Genomic DNA, 16,239 nt, shown 5'->3' with positions numbered 1-16,239 from the left:
TTTAAAACCCATAAAAATTCAAGGATGTTTTCAGACCAGGAAATACCAAAACTGATGATGTTGGTATGTTTTTAGGTCTATAATTATCGCTCCTTGACCTCTCACAGGTGTTCAGAATTAAGATGATTAGGATCAATTGGTCCATAAATATTTCTAGTTCGTAGGCACTCCTAGATCATTCAGTCATGTCTCTCCTTTGGCAATGTGCAATTGTTTTGGCTATCGTAGCAGCAAGAGCTGCCAATGAAGGTACGTCTAATAATGAATACCATGTTAACTTGAATAGGCTACTTATCTCATGCTGACCGCCTAACAGACTAGCCAAGTTGTGGTGTTGGCTCTTGACATGTGAATGATGACATTATTGAATTTATATTTTTAGATTTTAATGTGGATTGTGAGAAACACTCCATTAAAGTGACATGGAAGGTCAGTCCAGAGTTGGTTGAACATGCTGCCCGTCTTTTCCTTGGACACTGTGTTCCGTCCACATTTTCTGTTCTTCCCACGGGAGAAGGGATGGCGACATTCCACTACAACCTCAATGGCTGTGCCATCAAGAAACGGGTAATGTCTAACTCTTGACCCAATGTATGCCATTTTGGATCCTGCGACGCCTAATGCTTCTCCTTCTATTTCCCAGGTGACTGGCAAGAAACACATCTATTCAACCAGTCTGACTTACAGACCTAACCGAAAGCCCAAACCTGCTGCCATTAGTCACCATATTAAGTGTGTTTACATAAGGTAACCATCTATGCCAGGGGCACTCAACTCTTACCCTAAGAGGTCTGGCGCCTGCTGTCTTTCGGTTCTACTTTATCATTAATTGCACACACCTGGTGTCACGGGTCTAAATCGGTCCCTAATTAGAGGGGAATGATTTTTTTTTAAATGCAGTGGAACTGAGTTGAGTGTTTTAGGGCTCTATTGGGTGTAGTGTACTCTAGCTATGGTGTTGGAATCAAATCTTCCTAAGCCTTTGCCACCTTCATTATTAAACTAAACATTCCCCCTTGTATGTAGACCTGAGGGATGGATTCCCCCATTCCTTATCCCTGCCTATGGTAGTGCTGAGGGTCATGGAGGATTGGTTTTCCACATGGCACTCCTCAATGGTGAGTGACTCATACAACATCAATTATTGTAAGAATATGTTCAGTCAACTTACCTGGTAAAGAAATTCCTAGCAGAGGACACTGCCCAAAGCTAGTTGAAACCTGTGGCTGTACAGTACGTATGAGCATTGCGCCCCTTCCCCTTCTCTGTTGCATGTAGAAGACCTTACTGGTCTGGCTAAGAGCAGCCTGTTTCCCCTGGGCTCTTTCATCCCCATCTGGGCAGCAGTGGATCAGAAGGACCATCAGCCCTTGCTGCTGCTCTTGGAGGAGTGTGTGGCGGCCACAACACCAGAATTGCAGTCTGCGAGCCTGGTGTACCCCATCATCACCAACAAGGGGTATGTACCAGACCTGGCTATGGCCATGTAGGGTGCACGTTTTGGTTTTTGACTGCCTAGCGCTACACAGCCTACTCGAATGTTGAAAAGTACTGAATACATTTTAAAGTTGGCTTATTTGCTGGATGGAAGTTCTGTTTGTCTGCTCATTGCACAATGCATTTTCAGTTGCCTTGCAGATGGGAAGACTGGGAACTCCAGGTTCCTGCCTAGGTACCACTCGTCTGCTATTCTGCTTTACCTGCAGTCCTTCAAGTTTGCCTTAGGCGAGGAAGTGAGTGGACCACAAGTTCTCGGTATGACTGGGTTGTTTTCATACTGTAGCTCTTGACTGTTTTCTTATTTCACCCCAGGTGTATATTCATTGTAAGCTTGTTGCATGGGACCCTGAGGTTTATGATATAGAAAAGAAGGCCTGCCACTACATTAAAGAGACTGGAGAGTAAGTATTGGTCACATTCTTTAACATTGGACCATAATGATGTTAGTGCCAATGCAACAGCCAACTTTTTTTATTCATAGATGGGAGCTGCTGGACGACCCGTCTCAAAGTGACCTCTGCAAGTGCTGTGACTCGAGTTGCAAGCCTCGGTTGAAGAGGCGTGTGGATTCAGGTATTTTGAGGCACTTCATTTCAAGCCTGACTAAACTGTAGTTCCATATTCATTTGAGCTGATCACTCTTGAGTTCTGATGGGACTGCAGCTTGAAGTAATTTATATATATTTTTTTCTCAGAACCCCAGGGCCTGGTTCAAAACTCTGTTCTTGGACCGCTCACAATAGTGGAAAACTCTGAAACCCGGATCCCCAGTGAATTTGTAAAATATCCTACTGTAGAACAAGGTGGGTGATTTTGGCATTGAAGACTATAGTTTACACTTGGCTTTTAATTGTATCAGCTTTGATGCCAAATTAACTTGAACCTGTAACCTACTCATCTGTCATTGTGTTCTGTATTCAGTTGACTGGTTGGTGTAATGGTCGGGAACACTTTGCTTGCCAGGTGTGTGTGCTGGTTATTTTACTGTAAAATCCCCCAACGGCAATGAGATGCATGTTACTAACAATTCTTCAACCTGTTACAGGGATGGCTGTCTTTTCTGTCTCTACAGCCATCTAATTGTAGGTGGCCTGAAGGGTGCATCACTTTCCACTATCCCCAGTATGGATATGAAGTCCTTTGACTTGAGCATGTTTCAATAAAATGAGTACTTTACAATGGTGTTTGTTTCTAATGGTTGTCAAAATGTTATGATCCTGATGAGATGTACCCTAAATCCAGTAGTGCGGAGCCGTTATCTACACAAAATAGCCAAGAGGTGACCATCTGGTTGTAAGAAGATCTCAATGAGAGTGCTCATTGTTCTGGACTTCCCAGTGTCCTGATTACTCTTGAACTGTAACACTTTCTTCTCTTGGCATAATTAGTTTGCTAATGATAGTCACAGCAGGTGTTCATGCAATGTTAACGCTATTTGAAAGATGGTCATAAGTGAACCTGCTTATTGTTGGCTATACTTTTTCAACATTAGCCCACCCCAAGATGAACTTGACAAGCCAAGTTTAGGGATTGTAGGTGGCTCATGGCCATGCTTAGGTAACAATCCAGGAAAATGGCTGTAGGTTACCTTAGTTTAAATGTGTTTTTCTTTTTTAGGAGAGTGCCCATCAGGGGAATTTACCCCAAAGATTATATCTTGGTTTCAGTGTCTTTCATACCTCACTGGCAAATGTTTACCTTTCTAACAGTATAACTAGACTATCATTAGCATAAGGCAAGATTGAAAATCCCAGCAGTTCAAGAGCAAACTGGTTTTGGCACATTCATTGACATATAACTGATTAAACATTTCATAACACTGGCATTTCCCCTCTGACAGGTCACAAATTAATGCCACCCCAGTTAAATTTCATCATAGCTCATGAGCCCAGTACTTGCACTGTATCTGGTAACAGAACTCCTTACAGACCAAGCGTCACAGGTTTCTTTCTCCCTTAAAATTTTCTTTGCGTTGTCCTCCAGGAACCTCTTGTGGGGTGACGATGTCGACTAGCTGACTTGGCCTTTTCCTTGGCCTGGGGGGTGACTCCAACATGGCTGTTTGTAGACCTGGTACTTTTGAACAGGAACTCTTGACTATTGGTTCAATAATAATGGGCTCCCGAGTGGTGCAGCGGTCTAAGGCGCTGCATTTCAGTGCTGGAGGCGTCACTACAGACCCTAAATCGACCGGCCGTGATTGGGAGTCCCGCACGATTGGCCCAGCATTGTTAGGGTTTGGCTGGGGTAGGCGGTCATTTTAAATAAGAATTTGTTCTTTACTCACTTGCCTAGTTAAATAAAATACACTATGCTACTATATTTCCTAAAATGTGTGCTGACGTTTCCCTTACCAACATTTGGAGGAAGGTCACTGGAGACCTGTGGGGTGGAAGTTGTGTTGGAGGTTGTGTCAGGGGTAGAGGCCATGGTGGGTGTGGAGACTACAGCTCGAGCCAGACTGGTTGCTTGTGGGATTTTCGGATGGATAATCCTGGGTGCTGCTTCAGAAAACTGTTAAAACCAGTCTATGCCTGCCAATTGCCTTATTCAATGTGTATTGGATTCCCGTCCTCTCCGCCAGGTCAAAGGCAAGTTTTCGGACATCCCAGGGCTCTTTCCATTTTTGGGGTATGACTCACCAGGTCTCATTCTAAAGAACCAGAACCACTGGTTACCCACCCAAATGGTTTTGACCTGCTTGTCTCAGTGGCGCCTCAGGGTTTTGGGTGGCACATTAACAGGCCGGGCAGCTGCTTTAATGCCCTGCCCATTTTCAATAGCATTCAGGGCACAGCGATTTGATGGTAAATTTACAACACTTCTAAGCGATGAATAAGAAATGGGAAAGTTCCAATTCCAAACGAGCTTAAGTCTCTTTCTGTACCTGTTCAAATACTCTGGAAATGCAGTATTGCTTTCTTCCTTCCATGAGATCACTAGCTATTCCATTACTTTTCCAGTGATTTCTTGCAAAAAAAAAATTACATTTAGAAAGTTGGCATAAAAAAATAGTCGCGACAATTGAATTGCCTGCTACGGTGCGTTTTCATTTCTTATCTCGTAACAACAAAAATTGCTAAAACCCAGTGTCAAATAAATATGAAGTGGTTGAAGTGTTTTTATTACCCATTTTGGAAAAATGTGAATTAATACATTTGAGACAGGTGGCAGTGCATACAGGCTATCTGTTTCATGTCTCAGGTAGCCCTCGAAAGCCAGCATGGACAGAATGCAATAATTGTCTCATGCCATATTATAATTGCACTCCTCTAGATCTGAAATAATTGAATGGTGAAGCTTGCATCCACCCAGTCAATCATAAAAGCAAGCCAAAGCAAATCAGGCATTCTTGAAAGTCTGGACAATCCTTGTCCTGCAAATAAACATTTTTATTGTAGAAAAAATGATTTTGCATGCAGTAGGCATTTATAATTAAATGCAGTGGAACTTTATAGTTAGACCCACTGGATGATGTTCTACCTTCAAAATGATTTGGCAATCATCATTTATTAGAAAAAAACAAAGTTTCCATCATGCAAGAAAGTTTAACCAAATTAAATTCACCCCATTTCAAACGGAAAAAAAAATGTGTCAATCCTCAGAAAATGTTTCTTATATCTGCCATTTCTACACTTGTAGCAATGATATTTTTTGCAACATTTCTTTTGTCGAATAAGCCTGGGTCAATGGAAACCTGCCTACTGATCTGATGAGACAGATATGACTGTGTTTAAACAGGCTGCCCAATTCTGGTATTTTCCCACTCATTGGTCTTTTGACTCAATCAGATCAGATATAGGGCAAAAGATCAGAAATGGGATGCTTGTGTAAACGCAGCCATATAACCACAATCAGTTTTATTGGCACAAGATTAAGGGTGTGTTCAACTAACCAGGCTTTGCTGAGGCATGCCAGATCTTACAACGCCTGGATGCATGTACTGTCTGAGCAAGGGATCGCAACCTAATGCTGTGTTCAGTAACCAAGTGGTAATTCACCATATGACTGGGAAAATTCCACTTGAATGGCCATCCAACTGGTAATTACTAGTGGGAAACTTGTCTATCATCCTGAGCTCCCACATGCTGACCTCTGATGTCACCAGCTCGCTGGTCACCATAGCATCACCCATCTGTAGCACGCGCTCCAGCAGGTATATCTCTCTGGTCACCCCCAAAACCAATTATTTCTTTGGCCGCCTCTCCTTCCAGTTCTCTGCTGGCAATGACTGGAACGAACTACAAAAATCTCTGAAACTGGAAACACTTATCTCCCTCACTAGCTTTAAGCACCAGCTGTCAGAGCAGCTCACAGATTACTGCACCTGTACATAGCCCACCTATAATTTAGCCCAAACAACTACCTCTTTCCCTACTGTATTTATTTATTTTTATTTATTAATTTATTATTTTTATTTCTACTTTGCACATTCTTCCACTGCAAATCTACCATTCCAGTGTTTTACATGCTAGGCCACCATGGCCTTTTTTGCCTTTACCTCCCTTATCTCACCTCATTTGCTCACATCGTATATAGACTGGTTTCTACTGTATTATTGACTGTATGTTTGTTTTACTCCATGTGTAACTCTGTGTCGTTGTATGTGTCGAACTGCTTTGCTTTATCTTGGCCAGGTCGCAATTGTAAATGAGAACTTGTTCTCAACTTGCCTACCTGGTTAAATAAAGGTGAAATAAATCATAAATAAAATAAAATCTACTACGAAAATTACCTCGATAATTGCATTTTCTTCAGTTAAATGCAACAACAAAACATTATTTATAAAAGGCAATGTATTAATATGGTTTTTGAACACTATAGTTTGTTTACAAGCATGATAGCTGTACTTTCAGTTTATTGTTTATGCAGCTTGTTGGCCATTAGCCAATCAGCGTTTCTCAGCGAGTTCAGAGCACGGGAATGCATCCAACTAGTTACGACTTCACAACTGGTAAATTCACATCTCCCACTTGGTTACAAACGCAGCATAAGTATCTGATAATTAATTGCAAGACTGGAATGAGTTCAAACTAATGATTAGTGATTGATTGCCTGTGTAACAGGTGTAAAATATACTTGATGTATTTCACCAAAAATCTCTCATTTATTTTAATGTATTATTTTAAGGTTATTTTAAGATGTATTACAATACTTTCAAGAGTGAATTATTGTATTGTATTTCATTTCTAAATTGTGTTAATGCTGTGATGTCATCAACGGGAGCCATGCTCTTACTCCTCAGTTTGCTCCGAGCGTGATGAGGAGAGGCAAATATACTTGTATGGAGTCCAGACTGCAGCAGTAACTTTTGCCTTGTATTTGTATCCATTCCATGCAGTCATTAAAAGAGAGACAACTGGCTGAATTGTGTCCAAAGCCTTATCTTCCACCTACACCTTACCAGAACCCAACGCAGAAAGGTACCGGTTACACCTGCAGCTGGAGGTTGTTAATGTAACCGGTGCTATACTGCACCGCTGTAACTCTGCGTTGTGTGTGGTTGATTGAGGCTATAGACGTGGACTTTGGAGATCAGGTAGTTTTAATTAAGCAGAACTCACTCTCTGCATCTTGCATCTGCATCCAAAAGGAAATAAACATTTTGTAGAGAACATATGTTCTGAGAATCAACAGATGCACAATAGGAGGGACTGGGATCATTCGAGGAGCTAGCCATCGTTCACACATACAATAGCATACAAAATAGCATGCAAAATGCAATTGCCATGCTGACTGTAGGAAAGTCCACCAAAGCTTTTGCCAGAAAATTGACTGTTAATTGTTCTACCATTTTAGAGAATTTGGCAGTACGTCCAACCGGCCTCACAACCGCAGACCACGTGTAACCACTCCAGCCCAGGACGTCCACATCTGGCTTCTTCACCAGAGGGATCCTCTGAAACCAGCAACCCTGACAGCTGATGAAACTGAGGAGTATTTCTGTCTGTAATAAAGCCCTTTTGTGGGGAAGAACTCATTCTGATTGGCTTGGCCTGGCTCCCCTGCGGCTGCGCACTTGCACTCCCAGTCCCATCCATTGCTGCACCCCTGCACTCCCAGTCCCACCCATTGCTGCACCCCTGCACTCCCAGTCCCACCCATGGCTGCGCCCCTGCCCAGTCCTGTGAAATCCATAGATTGGGGCCTAATGAATTTACTTCAATTGACTGATTTCCTTATATGAAATGTAACTCAGAAAAATATTTAATTGTTGCTTGCGGCGTTTACATTTTGGTTCAGTATAGTTAACGTTAGCCAACTCTGCTGCAATGCCCACTATATAGCGCTTTTCAGATCTATTCATATATTTAACTATGGCAGATAGCTAGATCGGTGATGAGATGATCATTCAGTATGTAAACTAGCGGGCTTGGCCACCAATTAAATGGCTGGTCTTACCTTATCCTTGATCAGCATTTTGACAGTCGCATAAAATACGCTTTAAATCGATGTAAAAAATACCTAATCCACACTTAGTGTGGTACTGTCAAATTGAGCAAACCAGATTGTTCAATCTTTTTGATTCAACTTTATTTCCTGTGTAAGTCACTATTCCGTCTGTCCATCGTGTTTTGTGAGACATAGGTTCCGCTTTGCAGACTACTTTATGGGGAAAATATGTGACTATTACAATTTTTACTTTTAAAACCCATAAAAATTCAAGGATGTTTTCAGACCAGGAAATACCAAAACTGATGATGTTGGTATGTTTTTAGGTCTATAATTATCGCTCCTTGACCTCTCACAGGTGTTCAGAATTAAGATGATTAGGATCAATTGGTCCATAAATATTTCTAGTTCGTAGGCACTCCTAGATCATTCAGTCATGTCTCTCCTTTGGCAATGTGCAATTGTTTTGGCTATCGTAGCAGCAAGAGCTGCCAATGAAGGTACGTCTAATAATGAATACCATGTTAACTTGAATAGGCTACTTATCTCATGCTGACCGCCTAACAGACTAGCCAAGTTGTGGTGTTGGCTCTTGACATGTGAATGATGACATTATTGAATTTATATTTTTAGATTTTAATGTGGATTGTGAGAAACACTCCATTAAAGTGACATGGAAGGTCAGTCCAGAGTTGGTTGAACATGCTGCCCGTCTTTTCCTTGGACACTGTGTTCCGTCCACATTTTCTGTTCTTCCCACGGGAGAAGTGATGGCGACATTCCACTACAACCTCAATGGCTGTGCCATCAAGAAACGGGTAATGTCTAACTCTTGACCCAATGTATGCCATTTTGGATCCTGCGACGCCTAATGCTTCTCCTTCTATTTCCCAGGTGACTGGCAAGAAACACATCTATTCAACCAGTCTGACTTACAGACCTAACCGAAAGCCCAAACCTGCTGCCATTAGTCACCATATTAAGTGTGTTTACATAAGGTAACCATCTATGCCAGGGGCACTCAACTCTTACCCTAAGAGGTCTGGCGCCTGCTGTCTTTCGGTTCTACTTTATCATTAATTGCACACACCTGGTGTCACGGGTCTAAATCGGTCCCTAATTAGAGGGGAATGATTTTTTTTTAAATGCAGTGGAACTGAGTTGAGTGTTTTAGGGCTCTATTGGGTGTAGTGTACTCTAGCTATGGTGTTGGAATCAAATCTTCCTAAGCCTTTGCCACCTTCATTATTAAACTAAACATTCCCCCTTGTATGTAGACCTGAGGGATGGATTCCCCCATTCCTTATCCCTGCCTATGGTAGTGCTGAGGGTCATGGAGGATTGGTTTTCCACATGGCACTCCTCAATGGTGAGTGACTCATACAACATCAATTATTGTAAGAATATGTTCAGTCAACTTACCTGGTAAAGAAATTCCTAGCAGAGGACACTGCCCAAAGCTAGTTGAAACCTGTGGCTGTACAGTACGTATGAGCATTGCGCCCCTTCCCCTTCTCTGTTGCATGTAGAAGACCTTACTGGTCTGGCTAAGAGCAGCCTGTTTCCCCTGGGCTCTTTCATCCCCATCTGGGCAGCAGTGGATCAGAAGGACCATCAGCCCTTGCTGCTGCTCTTGGAGGAGTGTGTGGCGGCCACAACACCAGAATTGCAGTCTGCGAGCCTGGTGTACCCCATCATCACCAACAAGGGGTATGTACCAGACCTGGCTATGGCCATGTAGGGTGCACGTTTTGGTTTTTGACTGCCTAGCGCTACACAGCCTACTCGAATGTTGAAAAGTACTGAATACATTTTAAAGTTGGCTTATTTGCTGGATGGAAGTTCTGTTTGTCTGCTCATTGCACAATGCATTTTCAGTTGCCTTGCAGATGGGAAGACTGGGAACTCCAGGTTCCTGCCTAGGTACCACTCGTCTGCTATTCTGCTTTACCTGCAGTCCTTCAAGTTTGCCTTAGGCGAGGAAGTGAGTGGACCACAAGTTCTCGGTATGACTGGGTTGTTTTCATACTGTAGCTCTTGACTGTTTTCTTATTTCACCCCAGGTGTATATTCATTGTAAGCTTGTTGCATGGGACCCTGAGGTTTATGATATAGAAAAGAAGGCCTGCCACTACATTAAAGAGACTGGAGAGTAAGTATTGGTCACATTCTTTAACATTGGACCATAATGATGTTAGTGCCAATGCAACAGCCAACTTTTTTTATTCATAGATGGGAGCTGCTGGACGACCCGTCTCAAAGTGACCTCTGCAAGTGCTGTGACTCGAGTTGCAAGCCTCGGTTGAAGAGGCGTGTGGATTCAGGTATTTTGAGGCACTTCATTTCAAGCCTGACTAAACTGTAGTTCCATATTCATTTGAGCTGATCACTCTTGAGTTCTGATGGGACTGCAGCTTGAAGTAATTTATATATATTTTTTTCTCAGAACCCCAGGGCCTGGTTCAAAACTCTGTTCTTGGACCGCTCACAATAGTGGAAAACTCTGAAACCCGGATCCCCAGTGAATTTGTAAAATATCCTACTGTAGAACAAGGTGGGTGATTTTGGCATTGAAGACTATAGTTTACACTTGGCTTTTAATTGTATCAGCTTTGATGCCAAATTAACTTGAACCTGTAACCTACTCATCTGTCATTGTGTTCTGTATTCAGTTGACTGGTTGGTGTAATGGTCGGGAACACTTTGCTTGCCAGGTGTGTGTGCTGGTTATTTTACTGTAAAATCCCCCAACGGCAATGAGATGCATGTTACTAACAATTCTTCAACCTGTTACAGGGATGGCTGTCTTTTCTGTCTCTACAGCCATCTAATTGTAGGTGGCCTGAAGGGTGCATCACTTTCCACTATCCCCAGTATGGATATGAAGTCCTTTGACTTGAGCATGTTTCAATAAAATGAGTACTTTACAATGGTGTTTGTTTCTAATGGTTGTCAAAATGTTATGATCCTGATGAGATGTACCCTAAATCCAGTAGTGCGGAGCCGTTATCTACACAAAATAGCCAAGAGGTGACCATCTGGTTGTAAGAAGATCTCAATGAGAGTGCTCATTGTTCTGGACTTCCCAGTGTCCTGATTACTCTTGAACTGTAACACTTTCTTCTCTTGGCATAATTAGTTTGCTAATGATAGTCACAGCAGGTGTTCATGCAATGTTAACGCTATTTGAAAGATGGTCATAAGTGAACCTGCTTATTGTTGGCTATACTTTTTCAACATTAGCCCACCCCAAGATGAACTTGACAAGCCAAGTTTAGGGATTGTAGGTGGCTCATGGCCATGCTTAGGTAACAATCCAGGAAAATGGCTGTAGGTTACCTTAGTTTAAATGTGTTTTTCTTTTTTAGGAGAGTGCCCATCAGGGGAATTTACCCCAAAGATTATATCTTGGTTTCAGTGTCTTTCATACCTCACTGGCAAATGTTTACCTTTCTAACAGTTTAACTAGACTATCATTAGCATAAGGCAAGATTGAAAATCCCAGCAGTTCAAGAGCAAACTGGTTTTGGCACATTCATTGACATATAACTGATTAAACATTTCATAACACTGGCATTTCCCCTCTGACAGGTCACAAATTAATGCCACCCCAGTTAAATTTCATCATAGCTCATGAGCCCAGTACTTGCACTGTATCTGGTAACAGAACTCCTTACAGACCAAGCGTCACAGGTTTCTTTCTCCCTTAAAATTTTCTTTGCGTTGTCCTCCAGGAACCTCTTGTGGGGTGACGATGTCGACTAGCTGACTTGGCCTTTTCCTTGGCCTGGGGGGTGACTCCAACATGGCTGTTTGTAGACCTGGTACTTTTGAACAGGAACTCTTGACTATTGGTTCAATAATAATGGGCTCCCGAGTGGTGCAGCGGTCTAAGGCGCTGCATTTCAGTGCTGGAGGCGTCACTACAGACCCTAAATCGACCGGCCGTGATTGGGAGTCCCGCACGATTGGCCCAGCATTGTTAGGGTTTGGCTGGGGTAGGCGGTCATTTTAAATAAGAATTTGTTCTTTACTCACTTGCCTAGTTAAATAAAATACACTATGCTACTATATTTCCTAAAATGTGTGCTGACGTTTCCCTTACCAACATTTGGAGGAAGGTCACTGGAGACCTGTGGGGTGGAAGTTGTGTTGGAGGTTGTGTCAGGGGTAGAGGCCATGGTGGGTGTGGAGACTACAGCTCGAGCCAGACTGGTTGCTTGTGGGATTTTCGGATGGATAATCCTGGGTGCTGCTTCAGAAAACTGTTAAAACCAGTCTATGCCTGCCAATTGCCTTATTCAATGTGTATTGGATTCCCGTCCTCTCCGCCAGGTCAAAGGCAAGTTTTCGGACATCCCAGGGCTCTTTCCATTTTTGGGGTATGACTCACCAGGTCTCATTCTAAAGAACCAGAACCACTGGTTACCCACCCAAATGGTTTTGACCTGCTTGTCTCAGTGGCGCCTCAGGGTTTTGGGTGGCACATTAACAGGCCGGGCAGCTGCTTTAATGCCCTGCCCATTTTCAATAGCATTCAGGGCACAGCGATTTGATGGTAAATTTACAACACTTCTAAGCGATGAATAAGAAATGGGAAAGTTCCAATTCCAAACGAGCTTAAGTCTCTTTCTGTACCTGTTCAAATACTCTGGAAATGCAGTATTGCTTTCTTCCTTCCATGAGATCACTAGCTATTCCATTACTTTTCCAGTGATTTCTTGCAAAAAAAAAATTACATTTAGAAAGTTGGCATAAAAAAATAGTTGCGACAATTGAATTGCCTGCTACGGTGCGTTTTCATTTCTTATCTCGTAACAACAAAAATTGCTAAAACCCAGTGTCAAATAAATATGAAGTGGTTGAAGTGTTTTTATTACCCATTTTGGAAAAATGTGAATTAATACATTTGAGACAGGTGGCAGTGCATACAGGCTATCTGTTTCATGTCTCAGGTAGCCCTCGAAAGCCAGCATGGACAGAATGCAATAATTGTCTCATGCCATATTATAATTGCACTCCTCTAGATCTGAAATAATTGAATGGTGAAGCTTGCATCCACCCAGTCAATCATAAAAGCAAGCCAAAGCAAATCAGGCATTCTTGAAAGTCTGGACAATCCTTGTCCTGCAAATAAACATTTTTATTGTAGAAAAAATGATTTTGCATGCAGTAGGCATTTATAATTAAATGCAGTGGAACTTTATAGTTAGACCCACTGGATGATGTTCTACCTTCAAAATGATTTGGCAATCATCATTTATTAGAAAAAAACAAAGTTTCCATCATGCAAGAAAGTTTAACCAAATTAAATTCACCCCATTTCAAACGGAAAAAAAAATGTGTCAATCCTCAGAAAATGTTTCTTATATCTGCCATTTCTACACTTGTAGCAATGATATTTTTTGCAACATTTCTTTTGTCGAATAAGCCTGGGTCAATGGAAACCTGCCTACTGATCTGATGAGACAGATATGACTGTGTTTAAACAGGCTGCCCAATTCTGGTATTTTCCCACTCATTGGTCTTTTGACTCAATCAGATCAGATATAGGGCAAAAGATCAGAAATGGGATGCTTGTGTAAACGCAGCCATAGAACCACAATCAGTTTTATTGGCACAAGATTAAGGGTGTGTTCAACTAACCAGGCTTTGCTGAGGCATGCCAGATCTTACAACGCCTGGATGCATGTACTGTCTGAGCAAGGGATCGCAACCTAATGCTGTGTTCAGTAACCAAGTGGTAATTCACCATATGACTGGGAAAATTCCACTTGAATGGCCATCCAACTGGTAATTACTAGTGGGAAACTTGTCTATCATCCTGAGCTCCCACATGCTGACCTCTGATGTCACCAGTTCGCTGGTCACCATAGCATCACCCACCTGTAGCACGCGCTCCAGCAGGTATATCTCTCTGGTCACCCCCAAAACCAATTATTTCTTTGGCCGCCTCTCCTTCCAGTTCTCTGCTGGCAATGACTGGAACGAACTACAAAAATCTCTGAAACTGGAAACACTTATCTCCCTCACTAGCTTTAAGCACCAGCTGTCAGAGCAGCTCACAGATTACTGCACCTGTACATAGCCCACCTATAATTTAGCCCAAACAACTACCTCTTTCCCTACTGTATTTATTTATTTTTATTTATTAATTTATTATTTTTATTTCTACTTTGCACATTCTTCCACTGCAAATCTACCATTCCAGTGTTTTACATGCTAGGCCACCATGGCCTTTTTTGCCTTTACCTCCCTTATCTCACCTCATTTGCTCACATCGTATATAGACTGGTTTCTACTGTATTATTGACTGTATGTTTGTTTTACTCCATGTGTAACTCTGTGTCGTTGTATGTGTCGAACTGCTTTGCTTTATCTTGGCCAGGTCGCAATTGTAAATGAGAACTTGTTCTCAACTTGCCTACCTGGTTAAATAAAGGTGAAATAAATCATAAATAAAATAAAATCTACTACGAAAATTACCTCGATAATTGCATTTTCTTCAGTTAAATGCAACAACAAAACATTATTTATAAAAGGCAATGTATTAATATGGTTTTTGAACACTATAGTTTGTTTACAAGCATGATAGCTGTACTTTCAGTTTATTGTTTATGCAGCTTGTTGGCCATTAGCCAATCAGCGTTTCTCAGCGAGTTCAGAGCACGGGAATGCATCCAACTAGTTACGACTTCACAACTGGTAAATTCACATCTCCCACTTGGTTACAAACGCAGCATAAGTATCTGATAATTAATTGCAAGACTGGAATGAGTTCAAACTAATGATTAGTGATTGATTGCCTGTGTAACAGGTGTAAAATATACTTGATGTATTTCACCAAAAATCTCTCATTTATTTTAATGTATTATTTTAAGGTTATTTTAAGATGTATTACAATACTTTCAAGAGTGAATTATTGTATTGTATTTCATTTCTAAATTGTGTTAATGCTGTGATGTCATCAACGGGAGCCATGCTCTTACTCCTCAGTTTGCTCAGAGCGTGATGAGGAGAGGCAAATATACTTGTATGGAGTCCAGACTGCAGCAGTAACTTTTGCCTTGTATTTGTATCCATTCCATGCAGTCATTAAAAGAGAGACAACTGGCTGAATTGTGTCCAAAGCCTTATCTTCCACCTACACCTTACCAGAACCCAACGCAGAAAGGTACCGGTTACACCTGCAGCTGGAGGTTGTTAATGTAACCGGTGCTATACTGCACCGCTGTAACTCTGCGTTGTGTGTGGTTGATTGAGGCTATAGACGTGGACTTTGGAGATCAGGTAGTTTTAATTAAGCAGAACTCACTCTCTGCATCTTGCATCTGCATCCAAAAGGAAATAAACATTTTGTAGAGAACATATGTTCTGAGAATCAACAGATGCACAATAGGAGGGACTGGGATCATTCGAGGAGCTAGCCATCGTTCACACATACAATAGCATACAAAATAGCATGCAAAATGCAATTGCCATGCTGACTGTAGGAAAGTCCACCAAAGCTTTTGCCAGAAAATTGACTGTTAATTGTTCTACCATTTTAGAGAATTTGGCAGTACGTCCAACCGGCCTCACAACCGCAGACCACGTGTAACCACTCCAGCCCAGGACGTCCACATCTGGCTTCTTCACCAGAGGGATCCTCTGAAACCAGCAACCCTGACATCTGATGAAACTGAGGAGTATTTCTGTCTGTAATAAAGCCCTTTTGTGGGGAAGAACTCATTCTGATTGGCTTGGCCTGGCTCCCCTGCGGCTGCGCACTTGCACTCCCAGTCCCATCCATTGCTGCACCCCTGCACTCCCAGTCCCACCCATTGCTGCACCCCTGCACTCCCAGTCCCACCCATGGCTGCGCCCCTGCCCAGTCCTGTGAAATCCATAGATTGGGGCCTAATGAATTTACTTCAATTGACTGATTTCCTTATATGAAATGTAACTCAGAAAAATATTTCATTGTTGCTTGCGGCGTTTACATTTTGGTTCAGTATAGTTAACGTTAGCCAACTCTGCTGCAATGCCCACTATATAGCGCTTTTCAGATCTATTCATATATTTAACTATGGCAGATAGCTAGATCGGTGATGAGATGATCATTCAGTATGTAAACTAGCGGGCTTGGCCACCAATTAAATGGCTGGTCTTACCTTATCCTTGATCAGCATTTTGACAGTCGCATAAAATACGCTTTAAATCGATGTAAAAAATACCTAATCCACACTTAGTGTGGTACTGTCAAATTGAGCAAACCAGATTGTTCAATCTTTTTGATTCAACTTTATTTCCTGTGTAAGTCACTATTCCGTCTGTCCATCGTGTTTTGTGAGACATAGGTTCCGC

The 16,239-nt window shown here is 42.0% G+C and overlaps 2 protein-coding genes across 3 annotated transcripts; both read left to right on the top strand.

The window, feature by feature from the left end:
• The first annotated feature begins 166 nt into the window (after positions 1–166).
• Positions 167–2,666, top strand: LOC139387176 (zona pellucida sperm-binding protein 3-like). Of its 2 annotated transcripts, XM_071133231.1 has the most exons (11): positions 167–249; positions 383–567; positions 644–747; positions 1,027–1,118; positions 1,279–1,459; positions 1,628–1,733; positions 1,813–1,901; positions 1,982–2,073; positions 2,196–2,303; positions 2,422–2,463; positions 2,573–2,666. In XM_071133231.1, exons 1-10 carry the CDS (start codon positions 186–188, stop codon positions 2,436–2,438), a joined length of 1,038 nt encoding a protein of 345 aa, XP_070989332.1. In that variant the 5' UTR covers positions 167–185; the 3' UTR covers positions 2,439–2,463; positions 2,573–2,666. The 2 variants fall into 2 exon arrangements, with proteins under 2 accessions (XP_070989332.1, XP_070989331.1); XM_071133230.1 differs by having other exon boundaries at positions 2,422–2,663.
• A 5,644-nt stretch (positions 2,667–8,310) lies between these two features.
• On the top strand, positions 8,311–10,807 carry LOC139387187 (zona pellucida sperm-binding protein 3-like). The gene is made up of 10 exons (XM_071133252.1): positions 8,311–8,393; positions 8,527–8,711; positions 8,788–8,891; positions 9,171–9,262; positions 9,423–9,603; positions 9,772–9,877; positions 9,957–10,045; positions 10,126–10,217; positions 10,340–10,447; positions 10,566–10,807. Exons 1-10 carry the CDS (start codon positions 8,330–8,332, stop codon positions 10,580–10,582), a joined length of 1,038 nt encoding a protein of 345 aa, XP_070989353.1. The 5' UTR covers positions 8,311–8,329; the 3' UTR covers positions 10,583–10,807.
• The last annotated feature ends 5,432 nt before the right edge of the window (positions 10,808–16,239 follow it).

The sequence above is a fragment of the Oncorhynchus clarkii genome, chromosome 28, assembly GCF_045791955.1.
Source record: "Oncorhynchus clarkii lewisi isolate Uvic-CL-2024 chromosome 28, UVic_Ocla_1.0, whole genome shotgun sequence".
Taxonomy (NCBI): domain Eukaryota; kingdom Metazoa; phylum Chordata; class Actinopteri; order Salmoniformes; family Salmonidae; genus Oncorhynchus; species Oncorhynchus clarkii.
Note: the sequence above shows the minus strand (reverse complement) of the source record. Positions and strands in the feature narration are given on the sequence as shown.

Excerpts from the sequence above, each read along its gene's own strand:
- LOC139387176 (XM_071133231.1), top strand. The coding sequence starts at position 186 with ATGTCTCTCCTTTGGCAATGTGCAATTGTTTTGGCTATCGTAGCAGCA. Across the intron at positions 1,734-1,812 it reads AGTTTGCCTTAGGCGAGGAA|GTGTATATTCATTGTAAGCT; the intron begins GTGAGTGGACCA and ends ATTTCACCCCAG. Across the intron at positions 1,902-1,981 it reads TACATTAAAGAGACTGGAGA|ATGGGAGCTGCTGGACGACC; the intron begins GTAAGTATTGGT and ends TTTTATTCATAG.
- LOC139387187 (XM_071133252.1), top strand. The coding sequence starts at position 8,330 with ATGTCTCTCCTTTGGCAATGTGCAATTGTTTTGGCTATCGTAGCAGCA. Across the intron at positions 9,263-9,422 it reads CCACATGGCACTCCTCAATG|AAGACCTTACTGGTCTGGCT; the intron begins GTGAGTGACTCA and ends TGTTGCATGTAG. Across the intron at positions 10,218-10,339 it reads GAAGAGGCGTGTGGATTCAG|AACCCCAGGGCCTGGTTCAA; the intron begins GTATTTTGAGGC and ends TTTTTTTCTCAG.